This window comes from Hyperolius riggenbachi, chromosome 2, assembly GCF_040937935.1.
Source record: "Hyperolius riggenbachi isolate aHypRig1 chromosome 2, aHypRig1.pri, whole genome shotgun sequence".
Taxonomy (NCBI): domain Eukaryota; kingdom Metazoa; phylum Chordata; class Amphibia; order Anura; family Hyperoliidae; genus Hyperolius; species Hyperolius riggenbachi.
In genome coordinates this window covers 520,653,668-520,674,275 of record NC_090647.1, presented here as the reverse complement: position 1 = coordinate 520,674,275, position 20,608 = coordinate 520,653,668, and the positions used below count along the sequence as shown (strand labels likewise).

The 20,608-nt window shown below is 46.9% G+C and overlaps 1 protein-coding gene across 4 annotated transcripts in view; it reads left to right on the top strand.

Moving 5' to 3' along the window:
• Nucleotides 1–4,932: 4,932 nt before the first annotated feature.
• The window catches only part of MRPL39 (mitochondrial ribosomal protein L39), a 128,543-nt gene continuing 112,867 nt past the window's right edge, over nt 4,933–20,608 (top strand). The window contains exons 1-2 of one of the 4 annotated variants that reach the window (XM_068270577.1): nt 4,966–5,017; nt 16,412–16,492. In XM_068270577.1, coding sequence (XP_068126678.1) covers nt 4,975–5,017; nt 16,412–16,492 — 124 coding nt within the window. In that variant the 5' untranslated portion in view covers nt 4,966–4,974. Of the gene's footprint in view, nt 5,018–5,917; nt 6,029–6,520; nt 6,655–16,411; nt 16,493–20,608 lie in introns of those variants that run through there. The other 3 variants (XM_068270581.1, XM_068270580.1, XM_068270578.1) reach the window with 3 other exon arrangements.

Genomic DNA, 20,608 nt, shown 5'->3' with positions numbered 1-20,608 from the left:
TACCGTAGATAATTTCCTACGCCGTAACCGTAATTGCGTAATGCGTAATAGCGTAAAATTACGCGTAATGATCCGTAAGCGTAGATTTTTCCATTACGACCAGCACTGATTTAAAGGATGGGAATAAAGTTTAGAATCAATCAAACACATATTTTAGTAGAGAAATATATATATTTACATAGAAAGAGGGACAAAGTCATGAAAGAGGGACAAATGAGGAGGAAAGAGGGAAAGAGGGACAGTTGGGAGCTATGCTATATACATTAGGGTCTGTACACCCAGAGATGTAACATGCAGTTCAAGAAAAAAGTACTTCGGGTGCAATGTAACAATCAATACCTCATATTTTACAAAAAAAACATGCACACCAGCCCCAAAGATTTTAAATGCACTTCTTATATTGAAAAAGTTCAGTAGAACAACAAACTCCAGCAGGGAATACAACTACAGTATATACAGCGCAACAGATTGCGCATCAACATGTATAGTATTGTACAAAGTTACGAACATAGGAGCAGCATAGATTGTCAGTAAATACAGAGATGGAGGAAAAGAATAAGTCCTGTTACTATTAAGGCTGGTTTCACAGCGGGACGTTACAGGCGCACGTTAGAGCAGCCTGTAACGCAGCCCACCGCACAGTAATGAAAAATCAATGGGGCTGTTCACAGTGCCCACATTGCGTTACATTGTAACGCTGCGTCACAAGACAACGTACTGCATGCAGTACTTTAGACGCGGCAGACTGCTTGCACATGCTCAGTAATCTTGTGGAGGAGCAGAGAGCGGCCAGGCACATGGCTAATTAATATGCACTGCACGTTGTGACGTGCAGTGTTTACCTCCTGGAGCGGCCGCTCTGTGCGGCGATTGGCCGGCGGGACCACGTGATGCCGCATGCGCACAAGAGTGCGCATCACGGCATCACTGACGCCAGAGTGAGCTGCACAACGCGGCTCACTCTGACGTCCAGATCCAGCACCACCAGGCGTTCCGTTAGGGGGTAGAGTCGGGCCGAACCTCCGATTTTAGGTTCGCGAACCCTGTTCGCGAACTTCCGCAAAAGGTTCGGTTCGCGAAAAAGTTCGCGAACCGCAATAGACTTCAATGGGGAGGCGAACTTTGAAAGTTTTAAAAAATTCTATCAGCTGGAAAAATGATAGAAAACATGTTTCAAAAGCTCTAATACCTGGAGCCACACCTAATTGAGTGAAATACACATCACTGCTGGAGGACCCTCCCTCCCTCCTCCACCTCCTCCTCCTCCTCCTCCTCCAAGCAAGGTCCTTTATACCATTTGCCTGCCTACACTAATTAGTTATGGGACAGCTGCAACACACTCTGCTAGGGAGATTTTAATTGCCCACCTCCCACCAGGGAATTATACTATTTTAGAAACCAATATACATCATACCATAGCTGGGAATCAAACCCAGATCTCACTGTGTGGTGGGCACGTCACCCTAAGCACTGTACCACTACAGTAGTAAGTGAAGCTAGCCTAAAATTTAACATTTATGCTCAATGCAATAGAACCATTAGGTTGCTTAAAGGAGAACTGTAGTGAGAGGTATATGGAGGCTGCCATATTGATTTCCTTTTAAGCTATACCAGTTGCTTGGCAGCCCTGCTGATCTATTTGGCTGCAGTAGTGTGAATCACACCAGAAACAAGCATGCAGCTAATCTTGTCAGATCTTACAAAAATGTCAAACACCAGATCTGCTGCATGCTTGTTCAGGGTCTAGGGCTAAAAGTATTGGAGGCAGAGGATCTGCAGGATAGCCAGGTAACTGGTATTGCTTAAAAGGAAATCAATATGGTAGCCTCCATAAACCTTTCACTACAGTTCTCCTTTAAAGGGAACCTTAACTGAGAGTGATATGGATGTTTCCTGTAAACAATACCAGTTGCCTGGCAGTCCAGCTGATCTTTGCGACTGCAATAGTGGCTGAATCACACCCTGAAACAAGCATGCAACTAATCCAGTCTGACTTCAGTCAGAGCACCTGATCTGCATGCTTGTTCAGGGGCTGTGGCTAAAAGTATTAGAGACACAGGATCAGCAGGCGATTCAGGCAACTGGTATTATTTTAAAAGGAAAAATCCATATCCTTCTCCGTTTAGGTTCCCTTTAAGGATTTGTAGTATAAAAGCCAACTCACATTGGCTGGGATTTGAACCTGGGTCTCACTGTATGGTGGGCAAGCACACTAACCACTACACCAACTGAAGCTGGCCTGAAAATTCTGGCCTAAAATTTACTATTTATGCTCGGTTCAATTCCCAGCTATGGTATGATGTATACTGGTTTTTAAAATAGTATAATTCCCTGGCAGAAGAGACCCTCCTCCCTCTGGTAGAAGGGTAGAAGGGAGGTGGGAGAGCAATTAAAATCTCCCTAGCAGAGTGTGTAGCAGCTGTCCCATAATTAATTAGTGTAGGCAGACAACTGAGTAAAATGGTATAAAGGACCTAGCTTGAAGGGAGGGTGGGCGGATTCTCTAACACTGAGAGCAGTGTGTTTGACAATAACATGTCTGCTGACAGTGAAATGGAGGGTCAAATTTTGCTCTAATAGAGCATTATGGGGCGAACGCGAACCCCCAAAGTTCGCCTGGAACCGTTCGCAGGTGAACCGTTCGGCCCAACTCTATTAGGGGGACGTTATGCGACCTTAACGCCCCCTCTAACGCAACGTCCTGGTGTGAAATTAGCCTAAAAGGACTGATTCTTTTCCTCAATTTCTGATTTTCAGGGATATGCTTTATACTGACAATCTATGCTGCTCCTTTGTGTGTAACTTTGTACAATACTGTACATGTTGGTGCGCAATCTGTTGCGCTGTATATAGTTGTATTCCCTGCTGGAGTTTTTGTTGTTTCAATGAACTTTTTCAATATAAGAAGTGCATTTAACATCTTTGGGGCTGGTGTGCATGTTTTTTTGTAAAATCTGATGCACAACTATCAGGGAATACTGTAATTGATTAAGGGGGACCACTAAACTAATAAGGAGTACTGTGGGAAGGACCACTAGACTACCAGGGAATATCCTGTTTTTTTGGTTGTTTTTTTTTTTTGGAGGGGGGGCTTAGACTGGCAGGGAATATTGGCGAGGGAAGGTGACCGCTAGACCACCAGGGATTACTTTGGGAGGATGGAGGGGTTCACTAGTCTACCAGAGAATGACAAGGGTCTGGTAACGCCGAAACGTGTCATAAAATGTTGGCACATAGGCGCTAGGACCCGCCCATTTCCCAGTATGCTCGAATTCCAAACATCCGGATACCCATGCTGCTGGCCACAGCGCTAAGGGGAGAGACATATACTGGCGGAAGGGGGATCATGTTCCTGAGAGTTATGGTATGCAAAATGTTTATATACTTTCTGTAAGTGCATTTCTTATCTCAGCAACCACTTAACGACCGTCTAACGCCGATAGGCGTCGGCAGGTTGCAAGTGGTTTCCCATGGAAACGGCCACTCCCTCGAGCGGCCGTTCCATGTCAGTTCACGGAGGGTGTCTCCGTGAACAGCCTGCGAGCCTTCGATCGTGGCTCGCAGGCTAAATGTAAACACGCGGGGAAGAAATCCCCACTGTTTACATCATACGGCGCTGCTGTGCAGCAGCGCCATAAAGGAGATCAGCGATCTCTGGCCTCTGATTGGCCGGCGGCATCTGATAGGCTGAAGCCTATCCTAGGCGGCGCCTGACGGATCACCGTCCTGTGCCTCCCACAGCGTGAGGGAGAGGGAGGGAAGGAGAGGGAAGGCTGAAATCGCTGCGGAGGGGGGCCCCTAGTGGGGAAAAAAGGGGGGAAGTCTGGTCGCTCTGGCTGAAACCTGATCTGTGCTGTGGGCTGGAGAGCCCACGCAGCACAGATCATTCAGAAAAGCCCTGGTCCTTAAGTGGTACTATAGAGATTTTTATCTAAATGATATAAAGCTATACAAACTATGTTTGCGTTTTCCCCATGTACAATTATGAATCCTCCCTAAGGTGGATACAAAATAAAATAGAAATACAATATTTAACAACAAGATGATGGATGAAATGCCAATTACCGGTATACTGCAATTTGTGTGCAGATGAAAATTTGGACAAATTCAGACCCATAACAACTGCCTTTGATTGGGTGAATTTATGGTAAATCTGCATACACATTATAACCAAATTTGACAAAACAAATTTGCAATTTATTGATCAACCCTGTTAATACCATCAAATTATGAAAAGGACTTATACAGCTACAATTTATGTTGAGGGCAACTTTATTATGAAAGTGGACTTACCCTTAAAGGTTTATTTTCTTTTCAAACTGCAGTTTACAGCTTTCTGTCAGTGTAGCTTGTACACAGAAGCTGCCCAAAGCAAACCTGTAGGACTGTACAGAGTAAGTAACAAACATGGGGTATAAAATAATACTGACAATGGTCTACATAAAATATAGACATGAACATAATGAACAAAATGTATAGCAAATTACATGACACAAAAGTGGGAGAGAGGCCTGCCCTTGCGAGATTACAAGCTAAAGGAATGGGGAGGATATGAAAGATGGGGTAATATACAATATGCATACCTAGGTTATTCTGTATTTAGTTAGAAGTACACTTGACCAGAGGTTGAAGGGGAATGGCCTTCTTAGAACGTATGCTTTTCGGAAAAAGTGAGTTATGAAGGAGTGTTTAAAGATATCAAATGCTAGAGAGATACGGGTGTGTTTTGGAAGGAGATTTCAGAGGAGGGGTGAGGCACTTGAAATATCTTGTATACGTGTATGCAAGGAGGTGATATTAGAGGAGTACAGAAGAAGGTCATGTGCAGATTTGAGAATGTAGTTGTGTTGGTACCTGGAAACTAGATAGGAGATGTACATGGGAGAGAGATTGTGGAGACTGGAGAGATTCTTAGGTTAGGGTTAAGAGATTAAAGCCCCGCCCCTTGCACACTGAACGCAGCCAGCTAAGGAAATGCTTGACAGAGAGGAGCAGCAGAAGAGGAATGAGAAGAAAGGTAAATGAGTCAGGCAGCCGAGATCAGTACAGTTTGGAGGGGTGCCAGCAGGGCCGGCGCTTCCATAGAGGCAAAGGGAACAATCCTTAGGGCCCCAGAGTCTGTGGGGGCCCCCGGCCTCCCAAGGTGCCCCTCCTCCCTCCCCATGACAGCGGGGATGATGTGCGTTTACTCTGTATAGGAAAAGGAGGAGGTGAATAATGGGAACCCCAAAAATGCTTTTTAGGGGACATATAATGGACACCTAATGATATTGTGTGACGGGGGATGGCAGCAGCAATGCAGTAGTCTGTGGCCCACGCATGGGGGTAATTCCGGGATCCAACGACTGCTGGACCCCAAATTACTTCTCCCTTTGAGTTGATACGACTTGGAGGGGGAATAGTAATTAACACTGCCCGGCATTTCACCGGCAGCAGGGGAAGCCGCCATTTGGCCAAGGCCGGGCGAGGCAGAGGCGAGAGAGGCTCTAGCCTCAGGACGCCGTGTAGGAGGGGGCGCACAACTCACTCATCTATCATCCCCTATTGTGTTTGAAGCAGAGAGAAATAAGAAAAGGGGATACATGGCATTGACTGCAAGCCAGATAACTAGAGATTAAGTTAGTGATGGGTCGTTCGCGAACGAGCCGGCTCTAAGAGCCAGCTCTTTGCTGCGAACGACAAGAGCCGGTTCTCAGTTTCAAAAGAGCCGATGCCTCAGCCGCCCCACACAGCCCTGCTTTGGTCTGTAATAAAGGGCGCTGAGGCATGCTGGGAGATGTAGTCCTCCTCTCGCAGCTTGTAGGAGTGTATGGGGCGGAGCAGAGCAGTAGCAGGAGGGATTGCACCAGTCAGAGAAGCAGTCTGGAATTGTCATGGAGACGGGGGCGGGGCTTTTACTACGATTCTGAGTGGTGTCTAGTGATAATGAAGAGCCAATTAAGAGCCGTAAGAGCCGGCTCTTCAATGGGAGCCGATTCAGAAGAGCCGATTCTCTGAGAAGAGCCGGAATTCCCATCACTAGATTAAGGTGTTAGGGGTGTTGGGGGCAATCAGTGTGTGACAGATGGGTGGGAGGGATGGAGGGCGCACTTTGGTGTCTCAGCATTGGGTGCTGGAGGACCTTGTCCCGACTCTGCATTTGGCGCACCCAGCGCCAGAGTGACCAGGCGGCAAACTGCCATGTACGCTCAGTTGTGCACAAACCTATTCTTGTATGAGGCTGAAGTCAGTAAATTAACTGAATTTAAAATGACACAATCTCTTTTTCTGGCTATAAACGAGTAGACATTTTTAATAGAAGAGATGTTAAATTCAATATAAACATTTGTTAAGGACACTGATTGATAGTTGGTAGTTAGATTGACCGTACAGTGATCTGACATGACCATATTGTTCTATGGCATCCAGTCTTTTGCTGTGTGGCAGCGCCATCTAGCGGCCGCATCGGAAATGTCTCATTACACATATATCATGTTAGAGTCAGCCCGGAACCGTTGTGACAGGGTCTCTGTTCCTGTAGGGGACGGTTTAGTGAGTGGAGTGGCCAGGCATGGCGTGTTGTCAGTAAATGTCACATTGGCTGGCTGAAGAGGAGAAGAATGCATTGCAGAGCTGTGATGGTGGGGACAGGCGCCCTGCGGGCCGCACGGGGCAGTAAGTGGGGGGCACACTGATGATGCAGGGCTGCATGTATAGGGGTGTTGATCTTTCCTGTGCATGCTGATCACACAACCCAGATATGTTTCTCTGTTTGTGTTGTATGACCTGTTTAAAGGAAACCTAAAGTAAGAAATATATGCAGGTGGCCATATTTATTTCCTTTTAACCACTTGAGGACCCACCCTTTACCCCCCCTTAAGGACCAGCGCTGGTTTGATTGATCTGTGCTGGGTGGGCTCTGCAGCCCCCAGCACAGATCAGGGTGCAGGCAGGGAGATCAGATTGCCCCCCTTTTTTCCCCCCTATGGGGATGATGTGCTGGGGGGGTCTGATCTCTCCTGCCTGCTGTGGGTGGCGGGGGGGGGGGGCACCTCAAAGCCCCCCTCCGCGGCGAAATTCCCCCCTCCCTCTCCTACCTGCTCCCCCCCCCCTGAGATCCGGGCTGCACAGGACGCTATCCGTCCTGTGCAGCCAGTGACAGGACGTCCCCTGTCACATGGCGGCGATCCCCGGCCGCTGATTGGCCGGGGATCGCCGATCTGCCTTACGGCGCTGCTGCGCAGCAGCGCCGTACAAATGTAAACAAAGCGGATTATTTCCGCTTGTGTTTACATCTAGCCTGCGAGCCGCCATCGGCGGCCCGCAGGCTATTCACGGAGCCCCCCGCCGTGATTTGACAGGAAGCAGCCGCTCGTACGAGCGGCTGCTTCCTGATTAATTAGGCTGCAGCTGGCGACGCAGTACTGCGTCGTTGGTCCTGCAGCTGCCACTTTGCCGACGCACGTTATGAGTGTGCGGTCGGCAAGTGGTTAAAGAGAACCCGAGGTGTGTTTAAAGAATGTTATCTGCATACAGAGGCTGGATCTGCCTATCCAGCCCAGCCTCTGTTGCTATCCCAAACCCCACTAAGGTCCCCCTGCACTCTGCAATCCCTCATAAATCACAGCCGTGCTGTGAGGCTGTGTTTACATCTGTAGTGTCAGTCTCAGCTGCTCCCCCGCCTCCTGCATAGCTCCGGTCCCTGCCCCCGTCCCTTCCCTCCAATCAGCAGGGAGGGAAGGGATGCAGGCGGGGACTGGAGTTCTGCAGGAGGCGGGGAGAGCAGCAGACTGACACTATAGAGATAAACACAGCCAGCTCTGACAAGCTGTTTGTCAGCAGCGTGGATGTGATTTATGAGGGATTGCAGAGTGCAGGGGGACCTTAGGGGGGTTTGGGATAGCAACAGAGGCTGGGCTGTATAGGCATCCAGCCTTTGTATGAAGATAATATTCTTCAAACCCACCTCGGGTTCTCTTTAAAGGAAACCTGAGACATGATTAACCTTTTGGGGACCGGTGCTCCAACACTTTATCCTACACGTCGAACTAACCTACATCCCATAGACTTTTACTATCCCTTCCCCTCCCCCAACCCTAACCCCTAACCCTCCTGGTATACGTTTGATAGTGGATGTAGGCAAATTCGACGTGTAGGTTATCACGTCGGAACACCGGCAGCCTAATCCTCCTTAAAGGAGAACTGTAGTGAGAGGTATATGGAGGCTGCCATATTGATTTCCTTTTAAGCAATACCAGTTGCCTGGCAGCCCTGCTGAGCTATTTGCCTGCAGTAGTGTGAATCGCACCAGAAACAAGCATGCATCTAATCTTGTCAGATACACCTCATCTGCTTCATGCTTGTTCAGGGTCTAGGGCTAAAAGTATTAGGCTGGGTACACACGGTGTGTTCCCGCACATTCGTGTTTCGATGGAATTGTTAGGTCGATTTGGCATAGTTTATATGAGAATCGACCTAACAATCATCAAAACGCGATCGGAAATGCTCGGAAGTAATCGAGCGGGAAATCGAGTGCGGGAACACACCATGTGTACCCAGCATTAGATGCAGAGGATCAGCAGGACAGCCAGGCAACTGGTATTGCTTAAAGGAAACCTAAACTAAGAGGGATATGGATGTTTCCTTTTAAAAAATACCAGTTGCCTGGCAGTCCCCCTGATCTCTTTGGCTGCAGTGGTGGTTGAGTCACACAACTGAAACAAGCATGCAGCTAATCCGGTCTGACTTCAGTCAGAGCACCTGATCTGCATGCTTGTTCAGGGGCTGTGGCTAAAAGTATTAGCGACACAGGATCAGCAGGAGAGTCAGGGAACTGGTATTATTTTAAAAGGAAAAATCCATATCCTTCTCAGTTTAGGTTCCCTTTAAAAGGAAATAAATATGGCAGCCACTATATACCTCTCACTACAGTTCTCCTTTAAAGCAGAACTGTAGATAGGTTTAAAACAAGCTTTTTCAGTTACCTGGGGCTTTTGCAAGCCCCCAGCTGCCATCCTGTCCCGCGCTGGTCCTCCACAAGCCTCCGTTTTCCTGCCCCAGCTACTTTCGGTTTCGCCGCCGGGCCACTGCGCCTGCGCAGCTCTGGCCAGGCGTATCCTTTCTTCGCATTCCATTCCGCAATAGCGCAATTGCAGATGGGAACGCGTAGAAAGGAAACTCTTGGCAGGGCTGCGCTGGCCTCGACTTACAAGTCGAGGAACAGAGCGGCTGCGGGAGAACGGAGGCTCGTGGAGGACCGGCGCGGGACCAGATGGCTGCTGGGGGCTTGCAGAAGCTCCAGGTAAGTGAAAGCGGTTTAATCCTATCTACAGTTCCGCTTTAAGGACCAGGGCATTATACCTTGGAGGGGTGGCGCGTTTGCTGCGGGGGGGGGGGGGGGATCAGACAGCCGGATACCCAGTATAGTCAGTCATTTGTGCCCCCAGTTTGGCCAGGTGTCCTCAAGACAAGACAGTAGCCTTTAGTCACCTCCCTGGGTCCTGCGATGAGCAGCTCTGGCCAGAATCCTTGCTCGCACTGACTCTCAGTTCCAGGTCACGGCTTGATGACGTCATCAAGCCAGGACCTGACAGAGTCAGAGCGAGCAGGGATGCCGGTGTTGTGTCTGATTACGCTGCCTTTGGATTTGCGCTGCCCCGTATGCGCAGTAGGAGACTGTGTGGCCACCACAGTTCCTATTTAATTATGCTGCTGATGGTAAAATACTAAATATCTCTGCTTCTTCACATCCTACACTCCCCAAATTTTCAGGGTAGGGAGGGGATCCCCCGAACGACCTCTATGCCAAATTGCAGCCCCCGAGACCCACTGGTTCCCGAGATAGGTTTCTCTAATCTATCTCCTGAACCAGCGGGGCTCGGGGGCTGCAATTTGGCATAGAGGTCATTCAGGGGATCCTCTCCCTACCCTGAAAATTTGGGGAGTGAATGATTGGAAGCGGAGATATTTATTATGTTACCATCAGCAGCATAATTAACTTCACACTGAGCATGCGTGCTACTCAGTGTGGAAGGGAGCTTCCGGGCAGGGCAATCAGACATTACACCGGAGCGGAGGGGAGCATCAGGAAGGTGAGTGGATCCTCTTCTTCCACCGCCGATGTTCTAATGGTTATCACTACGATCTGCCAGTGATCATGTGATCAAGAGCCAATCACTATGGCTCCTGATCACTGAGGGGAGATGTCAGCTGTCATATGGCAGCTTAATCTCCCCTCTCAGGTGCGCACGATCACAGTGGGACGCTTCGTGTGCGAGGACGTTGAATCTATATCCAGTCAGAGCGGCAACACCACCTGCTGGACGTAGATTTGTACTGCGTTGGCCCGCATTTGGTTAAAGGGAACCTAAACTGAGAAGGATACAGATTTTTCCTTTTAAAATAATACCAGTTGCCTGACTCTCCTGCTGATCCTGTGTCTCTGTGACTTTTAGTTACAGCCCCTCAACAAGGTGCTCTGACTGAAATCAGACTGGATTAGCTGCATGCTTGTTTCAGGTGTGTGATTCAGCCACTACTGCAGCCAAAGAGATCAGCAGGACTGCCGGGCAACTGGTATTGTTTAAAAGGAAACATCCATATCCCTCTCAGTTTAGGTTCCCTTTAAAGGACCACTATCACAAAAAAAGTACGCAGATAAAATCTGACAGAACCGACGGTTTTGGGACAGTCCATCTCCTCATGGGGATTTTCAGGGTTTTCTTTGTTTTTAACAGCATTTCCATAACAGCAGTTGCAAAGTCTGACAAAATAGTGTGCAAGTGAGTAGGGAGGCTGGCATCTTACTATTTTGACAGTTAGGCCTGGTGCACACCAGAGGAGTTTTTCTGAGCGTTTTGAGTTTTTAAATCTGCTGCTAATGTTATCCTATGTGTCTGTGCACACTGGAGCAATGAGGTTTTGTAAAAAAAAACCATAGCATTACATTGGGAAGAGCTTTTGAAACCTCTAAAAGCTCTTCCCAATGTAATGCTATGGATTTTTTTACAAAACCTCATTGCTCCAGTGTGCACAGACACATAGGATAACATTAGCAGCAGATTTAAAAACTCAAAACGCTCAGAAAAACTTCTCTGGTGTGCACCAGGCCTAACAGTCAAAATAGTAAGATACCAGCCAGCCTCCCTACTCACTTGCACACTATTTTTCCCACAATCCTTCAGGGCAAGGTGAGAAGTTGCCCCACCCAAACGCAGGAACAAGCAGCACTTCCCCTATAAAATAATCACATGGTTAGTCCACCCTCAGTGCTGTTTGTTCCTGCGTCCAGGCAGGTCAGCATCTCCCCTGGGAGTTGGATCTGTGTGCTGGGCTGCAGGTTTGAATTCCCGTGGGTGGCTGAGACTGTGGAACTGAGGCAGTCTGGCCTACTACCCCATGCTGGATACTTTGTGGGTAGCCTACCTTTCTCTCCCAAACTGATGGGGAGCAAGTGTGGAGGGCGCGATTTTCCCGGACTGTCTGTGGCGCAGGCGGCAGGAGGAGAAGACGGCAGTGGCAGAATGGGCTGTTGGTGGCCATCAGGTACGCCGTGCTGACCGTTGGCTGCTGCGGTAAGCGTGCAGCCGCATCGGCGGCTGGTCCAGGCGGCCAATGGTTCGCATGGGACTTCCGGTATGCGTAACTTCCGGCGGGTAGGCCGGAACACGCTCTTTATGCCAGCGTCTCTATGGTGCTTCGGTCCCCGCCTCGTGTGACGTCATAGGCAGGAAGTATAAGGGAGGAAGCGCGGGCTGGGTAGGTGCTTTCATTGAGACAGCGTTTTGTGCTGGACATAAACATGTCAGCTTCTGACAAAACGGACAGCACCTCAGCCGCCCAGAAGGTGAGATGGTGGGGTCATTCTCTTTCTGTGGCTGTATATATCTTATGATTGGAGTGTATTTGCTCAGTATGTGCACATGTAGGAGTATGCTATATACTTGGCAATTGTTAAGAAAAGGTTTCTTAAAGTTACAGGAGGTTCATTATTTTGCCATTTGATTTATTTTTTTCTAGGCAAAATCTGGAGAGTCGTCAGAAAGGCCAAAGCCTCCTACTTATAAAAGATGTCCTGTTTGTAATATAAAAATTCCATTGCCATATGCTAAAACTTTGTGCCAATTATGTATGGAGAAAGTTTTACGGGAACAGCCTGGGTCGTCCATTCAGGACACGTTGCAGGCTTTTAGAGAGGAAATCAATGCTTCTTTAGCTTCCTTCAAATCCTCCATTGCAGAGGCAGGTACATCTTCTGCTCAGGTTGTTTCTGAGCCTGCTTTACCCGATAAAGATGGTCAGGAACCAATTGAGGGTGAAAATAGTTCAGAGGAATCTGAATCCAGAGAATTGGAGGCAGAATCTTCTTCAAGGTTTAAATTCCGCATCGAAGATACTGAGACATTAATCTCAGCAATCTATGAAACATTAGAATTAAATAAAGACGTAATTTCAAACTTGTCATTACATGATCAACTTTATAAAGGTATGGAAGAAAAAGAAGGCCTTGTTTTTCCTGTACATAAAGCTATTAAACAAACAATTGTGAAAGAATGGAATGAGCCTGAAAAGAGGCTTTTGTTGTCTAAAGCCATTAAAAGGAGATTTCCCTTTTCGGCTGAAGATACAGCTCTCTGGGACAAATGTCCAAAATTAGATATGCCCTTTTCTCAAGTAACCAAACAGGGGGATTTGGCTTTTGAGGATTTGGGAGATTTAAAGGATCCAATTGATAAAAAGATTGATGCTTATCTTAAAAGATCGTGGGAGGCCAGTGCGGCTACATTTAGGCCCGCTGTGGCTGCGACTTGTGTATCCAGAACATTGGAGCTCTGGATAAATTAGTTAAAAGCTAGTATTTTAGCTGGTGCTCCTATGGAACAATTATTGAATTCCATTACTATACTTACAAAAGCGGCTTCCTATTTGGCAGATGCGTCAGCAGAGATTGTCAGGTTCACTGCAAGAACGACAGCTCTGGTGAATGTAGGCCGCAGAGCATTATGGTTGAAAACGTGGGACGGAAACTTAACGTCAAAGAATAGACTTTGTGGAGTTCCGTTTACAGGAGATTTACTGTTTGGTCCAGAGTTAGATTTGGCTCTGGAAAGAACGGCTAATAAGAAGGTTTTTCCGAAAAAACAAAAACAGACTCCTAAAAAGAGGTTTTTTCGGAAGCCAGCAAATGAGCAAAAGGAATCTTTTAAAGAACAAAGAAGAGGTAAAAGATGGACCTTTGATAGGTCTGCGAAAGGGGGATTTAAATCCAAAAACCCTGAAGCACAGCCTAAATCACAATGACTCCTTCAAGGCGGTGGGGGGAAGATTAAGGTACTTCACTCTAAAATGGTCTCTAATGTCAAGAAGTCCATTTATACGACAACTGATAAGATTCGGTTATCGAATAGAGTTTGGTCATCCTCCACCGTCAAAATTTGTGATCACAAAGTCTCCAAAAGAGCCAGATCTGGTTCCAGAGATTCTCAGAATTCTAGAAAATATGTTAAGTCAGAAAGTGATAAGAAGGGTTCCGAAAGTGGAACAAAAGGAGGGGTTTTACTCCACAATTTTTCTTGTAAAAAAAACGTCAGGCAAATACAGACTGATCCTAAATCTAAAAAAGTTAAATCCGTTCATGAAAAAGAAAAAAATCAGAATGGAATCAATTTTTTCTGTGAGAGATCTTTTATTTCCAGGGGCCTTTATGGCGTCACTAGACCTCAGAGACGCATATTGGCATATTCCAATCCACAGGCAGTCCCAAAAGTTTCTGAGATTTGCAATAAAAGTAAACGGAATTGTAAAACATTACCAATTCGTTTGCCTCCCATTTGGAATCACTTCTGCCCCAAGAATTTTTACCAAAGTTCTGGGAGAGGCATTGATTCCTTTAAGACAAAAGTCAATTCAGATCATTCCGTATCTGGACGACTTATTGATTCTAGGAAGTTCAGTACAGGAACTGGAAAATCATTTAGAGATGGTTTCAGATCATCTCAGATCTCTAGGGTGGATTATAAATTTGGAAAAATCCATGCTAATTCCAAAACAGGAAACAGTGTTTTTAGGAATGAGTATAGATACAACAAGACAAATGATTTTTTTGCCACCGGAAAAGATAACAAAATTGATACTGGCAATACAGTCCTTAATAAAGGATCCAAGGGTGTCACTCAGAGAGATCTCTTGAGTGCTGAGTCTAATGACTTCAACAATTGTGGCAGTGCCGTGGGCATTAGCACATATAAGGCTGTTGCAGAAATGTCTGTTGGAAAATTGGGATGGACGTCCTCAGACATTAGACTTCAAAATTACGATTCCACAAATGGTTGTATCGTCTCTACTATGGTGGTTGGAGGAGTCCAACCTGAGGAAAGGCAGACTTTGGAAGGAACCAGTGGAAAAGATCCTTACCACGGACGCGAGTGCGTGGGGATGGGGAGCTCATGTAGGGCACCTAGCGGTCCAAGGAAAGTGGACCAAATGGGAATCCCAAAAGTCATCCAATTGGAGAGAGTTAACAGCAGTAAACATGGCTCTGCTACAAGTACAACATGAGATAGCCAGCTGCCATGTGCTGATCCAATCAGACAATGTGACGACCGTGGCGTTTATAAACAAACAGGGAGGTACGAGATCCCAGTTGTTACAAGAGATGGCAGAACAGATTTTTTCATGTGCAGAAAAGAACATATTGTCCTTGAAAGCGGTACACCTCAAGGGTACCTTAAATGTGGAGGCAGACAAATTGAGTCGCAATCAGTTTCTGGCCTCAGAGTGGTCTCTCAACAAGGAGATTTTTGCAGAAATAGTGGCGAAATGGGGGCTTCCAGACATAGATCTCTTAGCCACGGAGGAGAATGCGCAGGTTCAGAAGTATTTTTCACTGAGCCCGAGAGACAATTGTTTAGCGGTAAATGCATTCAACCAGAACTGGGAGTTTCCGCTGCTGTACGCTTTTCCTCCATTTAATTTGATTCCAGCAGTAATCAGCAAGTGGAGAAACTGCAGAAGGAAATTAATATTGATTGCTCCCTTCTGGCCAAGGAGAAGTTGGTTTGCAACTCTGAAGTCACTGGTAGTAGAGGAGCCTTGGATACTTCCAAGCAGGTCAGATCTACTGTATCAGGGTCTGCTATGGCATCCTCACCCAGATCATCTGAGTTTAGCAGTGTGGATCCTGAACTAAGGTTACTTAGAGGATTGGGGGTGTCAGACAAAGTGGCATCTACTTTGATTAGTAGTCGCAAACTGGTGACAAGAAAAATATATATGAAATACTGGAAAACATTTCATTCTTGGCTGAAAAATTCAAAGTTTAATAGCTTCAGTCCCAGCGGTTCTGGAATTTCTTCAGGAAGGCTGGGATAAGAGTATCTCAATAAGTACACTGAAAGTACAAGTTGCAGCACTTTCTGCTTTTTCTGGGTTGCCTTTGTCTTCCTCACCTTTAATTATAAGGTTTTTTAAGGCCCTGTCTAGGAAGTCTCCGATTTTTAGACCTTATGTGTCTCCATGGGATCTATCTATTGTGCTCAAAGGGTTATGTAAGGAACCGTTTGAACCTCTAGAACATTGCTCCCTTAGATTGCTTACATTGAAAACGGTGTTTTTAGTGGCAATCACTTCAGCCAGGAGAATTAGCGAAATTCAAGCATTATCTGTAAAGAATCCATATTTTCAGGATTTCCAAGACAGAATTGTACTACAAACTGATCCTAAGTTTTGCCCAAAGGTTATGTCCAAATTTCATAGATCTCAGGAAATTGTGCTTCCTACTTTTTGTGTCAATCCAAGGTGTGAGAAAGAGGAAATTTTTCACACGTTGGATGTTAGAAGATGTGTTATGGAATATCTAAAAAAGACATCTGAGATTAGAAAGACAGATTCTTTGTTTACGTTGTTTTCAGGGAAAACAATAGGTCAGAGGGCGTCAAAATCCTCTATTGCTAATTGGATAAAGTTGGCTATTGTTGAAGCATATAAGGCAATGCAATTAGAAGCTTCGGCTTCATTCAAAGCTCATTCGACTAGAGCAGTGGCGGCATCATGGGCCAATAATACAGGGGCTTCACCAGAACAGATCTGCAAGGCAGCCACGTGGTCAAGTTTCTCGACCTTTATTCGACATTACCGAATTGATGCAATTTCAGCTCATGATCAGGCGTTTGGAAGAAAAATTCTCCAAGCGGTGGTCCCACCCTGAGGTTGTATTACTTGTTAATCGTCTCACCTTGCCCTGAAGGATTGTGGGAAAAAATCAGAGTTAGTACCTGCTAACGCTGTTTTGAACAATCCTTCAGGGCACCGATCCCACCCGGGTGTTTATTGTCTACGTCAGATAGTAGCACGTATGTGGGTTAGTGGATGTTCACCTGTCGGGTACTTGGGTTAAAAGCACTGAGGGTTGACTAACCATGTGATTGTTTTATAGGGGAAATGCTGCTTGTTCCTGCGTTTGGGTGGGGCAACGTCTCACCTTGCCCTGAAGGATTGTTCAAAACAGCGTTAGCAGGTACTAACTCTGATTTTTGTCAGACTTTGCAACTGCTGTTATGGAAATGCTGTTAAAAACAAAGAAAACCCTGAAAATCCCCATGAGGAGATGGACTGGCCCAAAACCTGTCGGTTCTGTTGGATTTTAACTGCCTACTTTTTTTGCGATAGTGTTCTTTTAAAGAGACTCTGAAGCGAGAATAAATTTCGCTTCAGAGCTCAAAGTTAGCAGGGGCACGTGTGCCCCTGCTAAACCGCCGCTATCGCGCCGCTAAACGGGGGTCCCTTCACCCCCAAACCCCCCACTGCAACTCTTGGCCGCAGACTTGGTCGCTCCTGGAGGCAGGGCTAACCGCCGCAGCCCTGCCTCCAGTCGCGTCTATCAGCGGCGCATCGCCGCCTCTCCCCCGCCCCTCTCAGTGAAGGAAGACTGAGAGGGGCGGGGAGAGGCGGAGATAAGCGCAGACAGACGCGTGTGGGGCAGGGCTGCGGCAGTTAGCCCTGCCCCAACCAGGAAGCGCTCCCCCGCTGCACTGAGGGGGATTTGGGGGTGAAGGGACCCCCGTTAAGCCGCGCGATAGCGGCGGTTTAGCAGGGGCACGCCTGCCCCTGCTATTTATGAGGTCTGAAGCGAGATTTATTCTCGCTTCAGACTCTCTTTAATGAGTGTAATTATACTTACCTGGTCTTTGTAGAAGGTAGCGGATACACAACCCTCACAATGTGGGCAAAGCTCAAATGTTCATGCTATCTTCACAGAATCCACATCTGCCAGAGCAAGGATTATGATCTTCACAATCTCTTTACTATCTTCCTACTACCTCCACCAACACCCTGTGAGCAGACACTCACCGAATGGAAAGACCTCCACTCGGGTCTATGAGCGCTTAGGGACACCTCGGGCCGGCGCCCACCACACCAAGATGATACTTGTCACCACAGGGTCTCCTTCTTTACTCAAAGGCAGATTGGTCTCCAACTTCTGCTCTTACTTCCGCATCCTAAACCCCGCCTTACCCCTAGGTAAGTGAGAGCAGAGAGCCACGTGGGCGAACGGGCTGTGTCCTGACCTGCGGCGGTAGTGGAAGTGCACGCCATCCCGTTTGCAGCTGAGGAACTACAAGTGTCAGCCGGGGCCCCAACTAAACTGGGGAGAGCCCGTAACCAAACTCTGTGCTGAAAGCCTAAGAAAGCAGTTTGTGAGTGCAATTGATTTTATATTACAATAAATGTCTATGGTTTTACACTATAGAGTAACCAAGCAGCTCAGGGTGACCCAAACTACTAGGAATGTATAGGGGGATAAAAGGAACCAAAAAGCCCTCCTACTAAAAAAGCAAAGCTTGGTGTAATTTCCTTCTTAAAGGGGAACTGAAGAGAGAGGTATATGGAGGCTGTCATGTTTATTTCCTTTTAGACAATACCAGTTGCCTGGCAGCCCTGCTGATCCTCTGCCTCTAATACTATTAGCCATAGCCCCTGAACAAGCATGCAGCAGATCAGGTGTTTCAGTGGTTCAGACTTATAAGTCTGATCTGACAAGACTAGCTGCATGCTTGTTTCTGGTTTTAATCAGATACTACTGCAGAGAAATAGACCAGCAGGGCTGCCAGGCAACTGGTATTGATTAAAAGGAAATAAACAGGACAGCCTCCATATACCTCTCTCTTCAGTTCCCCTTTAAAACAGAAGGACATTTGCAATAATTCAGTTATAAGTGAACATTTGTGGTTACCCACAATGCACTACTACTGAATATGCAAATTATCCCTTTTCGCCCTTGTTAAGCCAAGCAAGCATCCAGAACCGCTGGTGTATAGCAAGCCTATAGCTTTAAGCTTTACACAGTTATATCAAACCCACATGTAGACAGCCTGTTTCGGACTTTTGGTCCTCATCAGTACATGGCAGGGATTTATAAGGCTGTATGAAATAGGGCTTGGACCAGTACAACAGAGTAACCAAGCAGCTCAGGGTGGTTTGCTATACACCAGCGGTTCTGGATGCTTGCTTGGCTTAACAAGGGCGAAAAGGGATTAATTTGCATATTCAGTAGTAGTGCATTGTGGGTAACCACAAATGTTCACTTATAACTGAATTATTGCAGATTTCCTTCTGTTTTAAGAAGGCAATTACACCAAGTTTCACACTATGTGAGGCATTTGTTTTGAGGTTATGTTCATATGGAAGTTGGAGACCAATCTGCCTTTGAGCAAAGGAGGAGACCCTGTGGTGACAAGTATCACCTTGGTGTGGTGGGGGGCGGCCCGAGGTGTCCCTAAAGCGCTAATAGACCTGAGTGGAGGTCTTTACATTCGGTGAGTGTCTGCTCACTGGGTGTTGGTGGAGGTAGTAGGAAGATAGTAAAGAGATTGTGAAGATCATAATCCTTGCTCTGGCAGATGTGGATTCTGTGAAGATAGCATGAGCATGTGAACTTTGCCCACATAGTGAGGGATGTGTATGCGCTACCTTCTACAGAGACAATTTTTTTATTTATAAGAAGGGGCAGCTCCGACTTATTGGGTACTGAGAGCACCCAGTGTTATGGTGTAGTGCCTTTCTCCTTGTTTTTTCATACTTACCTGGTACTTCCTCCTGCCCCGTGAAGTGTGTGGGCTTCCTCACCTCCTCTCTGGCCACTCTGTTCACTTGACGTGCCCCCCAGTAATCTGGCTCGGCCATGTTTTTCTGCGCATGTGTGACTTGGCTGTGTGCACCTCACATCCTGCTCCTGCTACCACAGAACGCTTCCGAGCAAAGGAGCGCAGCGGGGGTGCCTGCGGTGCTGGGCCATGCATACGCAGAAGCGTGCAACTTAATGAAGTGGCCGGAGAGGACAGCTAGGGAGCCAACACGGGGCGGGAGGAAGCCCCATGTAAGTATAAATACACCTATTAATCATGTCTCTGGTACACTTTAAACAATACCAGTTACCTGGCAGCCCTGCTGATCTATTTTATGCAGTAGAACAGAGGCACCAAAAGGATAAAAGGATATTTATGAACTCCAAATATGCAACACGTTTCGCAAGTTTGATCCCGCTTCATCAGGCAATAACAACGGAGCAATATTGCCTGATGAAGCGGGGTCAAACCTGTGAAACGCGTTGCATATTTGGAGTTCATAAAATATATTGACTGTCTTTACTACAGTTGTTGTGTGTCTACTTGGAGGAGGTAAGTCCACCACTACCTCCTCTATTTGCCAAGAATTTGGCTTTTAAGCTCATTTAGCTTCCTTTTTATCCTTTTGGCGCCTCTGTTCTCCTGCATAATATTGAGTCCACCCTGGGTGGAGGGTTGAACCCCCTTTTTCTCATCTACAGAGAGCGACTTCTTCTTCCTGAGTGGGGTCAGGAAATCTCCCCACCTGCATTTACAGTGGTTGCCTAATGGTAACCCTGGTTTGTGAGTATTAATATTTACTCTATCTAGCAACCATTTACCAGTACATATTACACTATTGGGGCTCTTGGTGTTTCTTGTTTTTATCTGATGATCTATTTGGCTGCAGTAGTGCCTGAATCACATCAGAAACAAGCATGTGGCTAATTTTGTCAGATCTGACAATAATGTCAGGAACGCCTGATCTGCATGCTTGTTCAGGGTCTATGGGTAAAAGTATTTGAGGCAGAGGATCAGCAGGAGAGTCAGGCAACTGGTATTTCTTAAAAGCAGGGCGGTGGAGTTGGTACAAAAATCATCGGACTCGGACTCCTCAGTTTATGAAACCACTGACTGCGACTCCAGGTACCCAACATTACTTCGACTCCTTAGTCTAATATTTACCGGGGCGGAGTTTGTACAAAAATCATCGGACTCCTCAGTTTATGAAACCTCTGAATTCAGGTACCCAAAATTGCTCCGACTCCTCGACTATAACAGCCAGGGGGGTAAATAGAGGGGAGTAACCCCTGTGATTGCAGGGGGGGCCAGAGCTGTGGGGGACCCCAGCTACTAACCTTCCCCCCCCCCCCTCCGATACAGGGCACTATACTTCAGATCAGGTGTTTTTGCGGCTACACTTGTTATGGGTGTGAAGACCACGATGACCACACTTGTTTTGTAAGATGGGCTCCGAGGCAGTGAAGGGCACCAAGGGGAGGCAAGGGAGCAGTTTGACCATTGGGGTG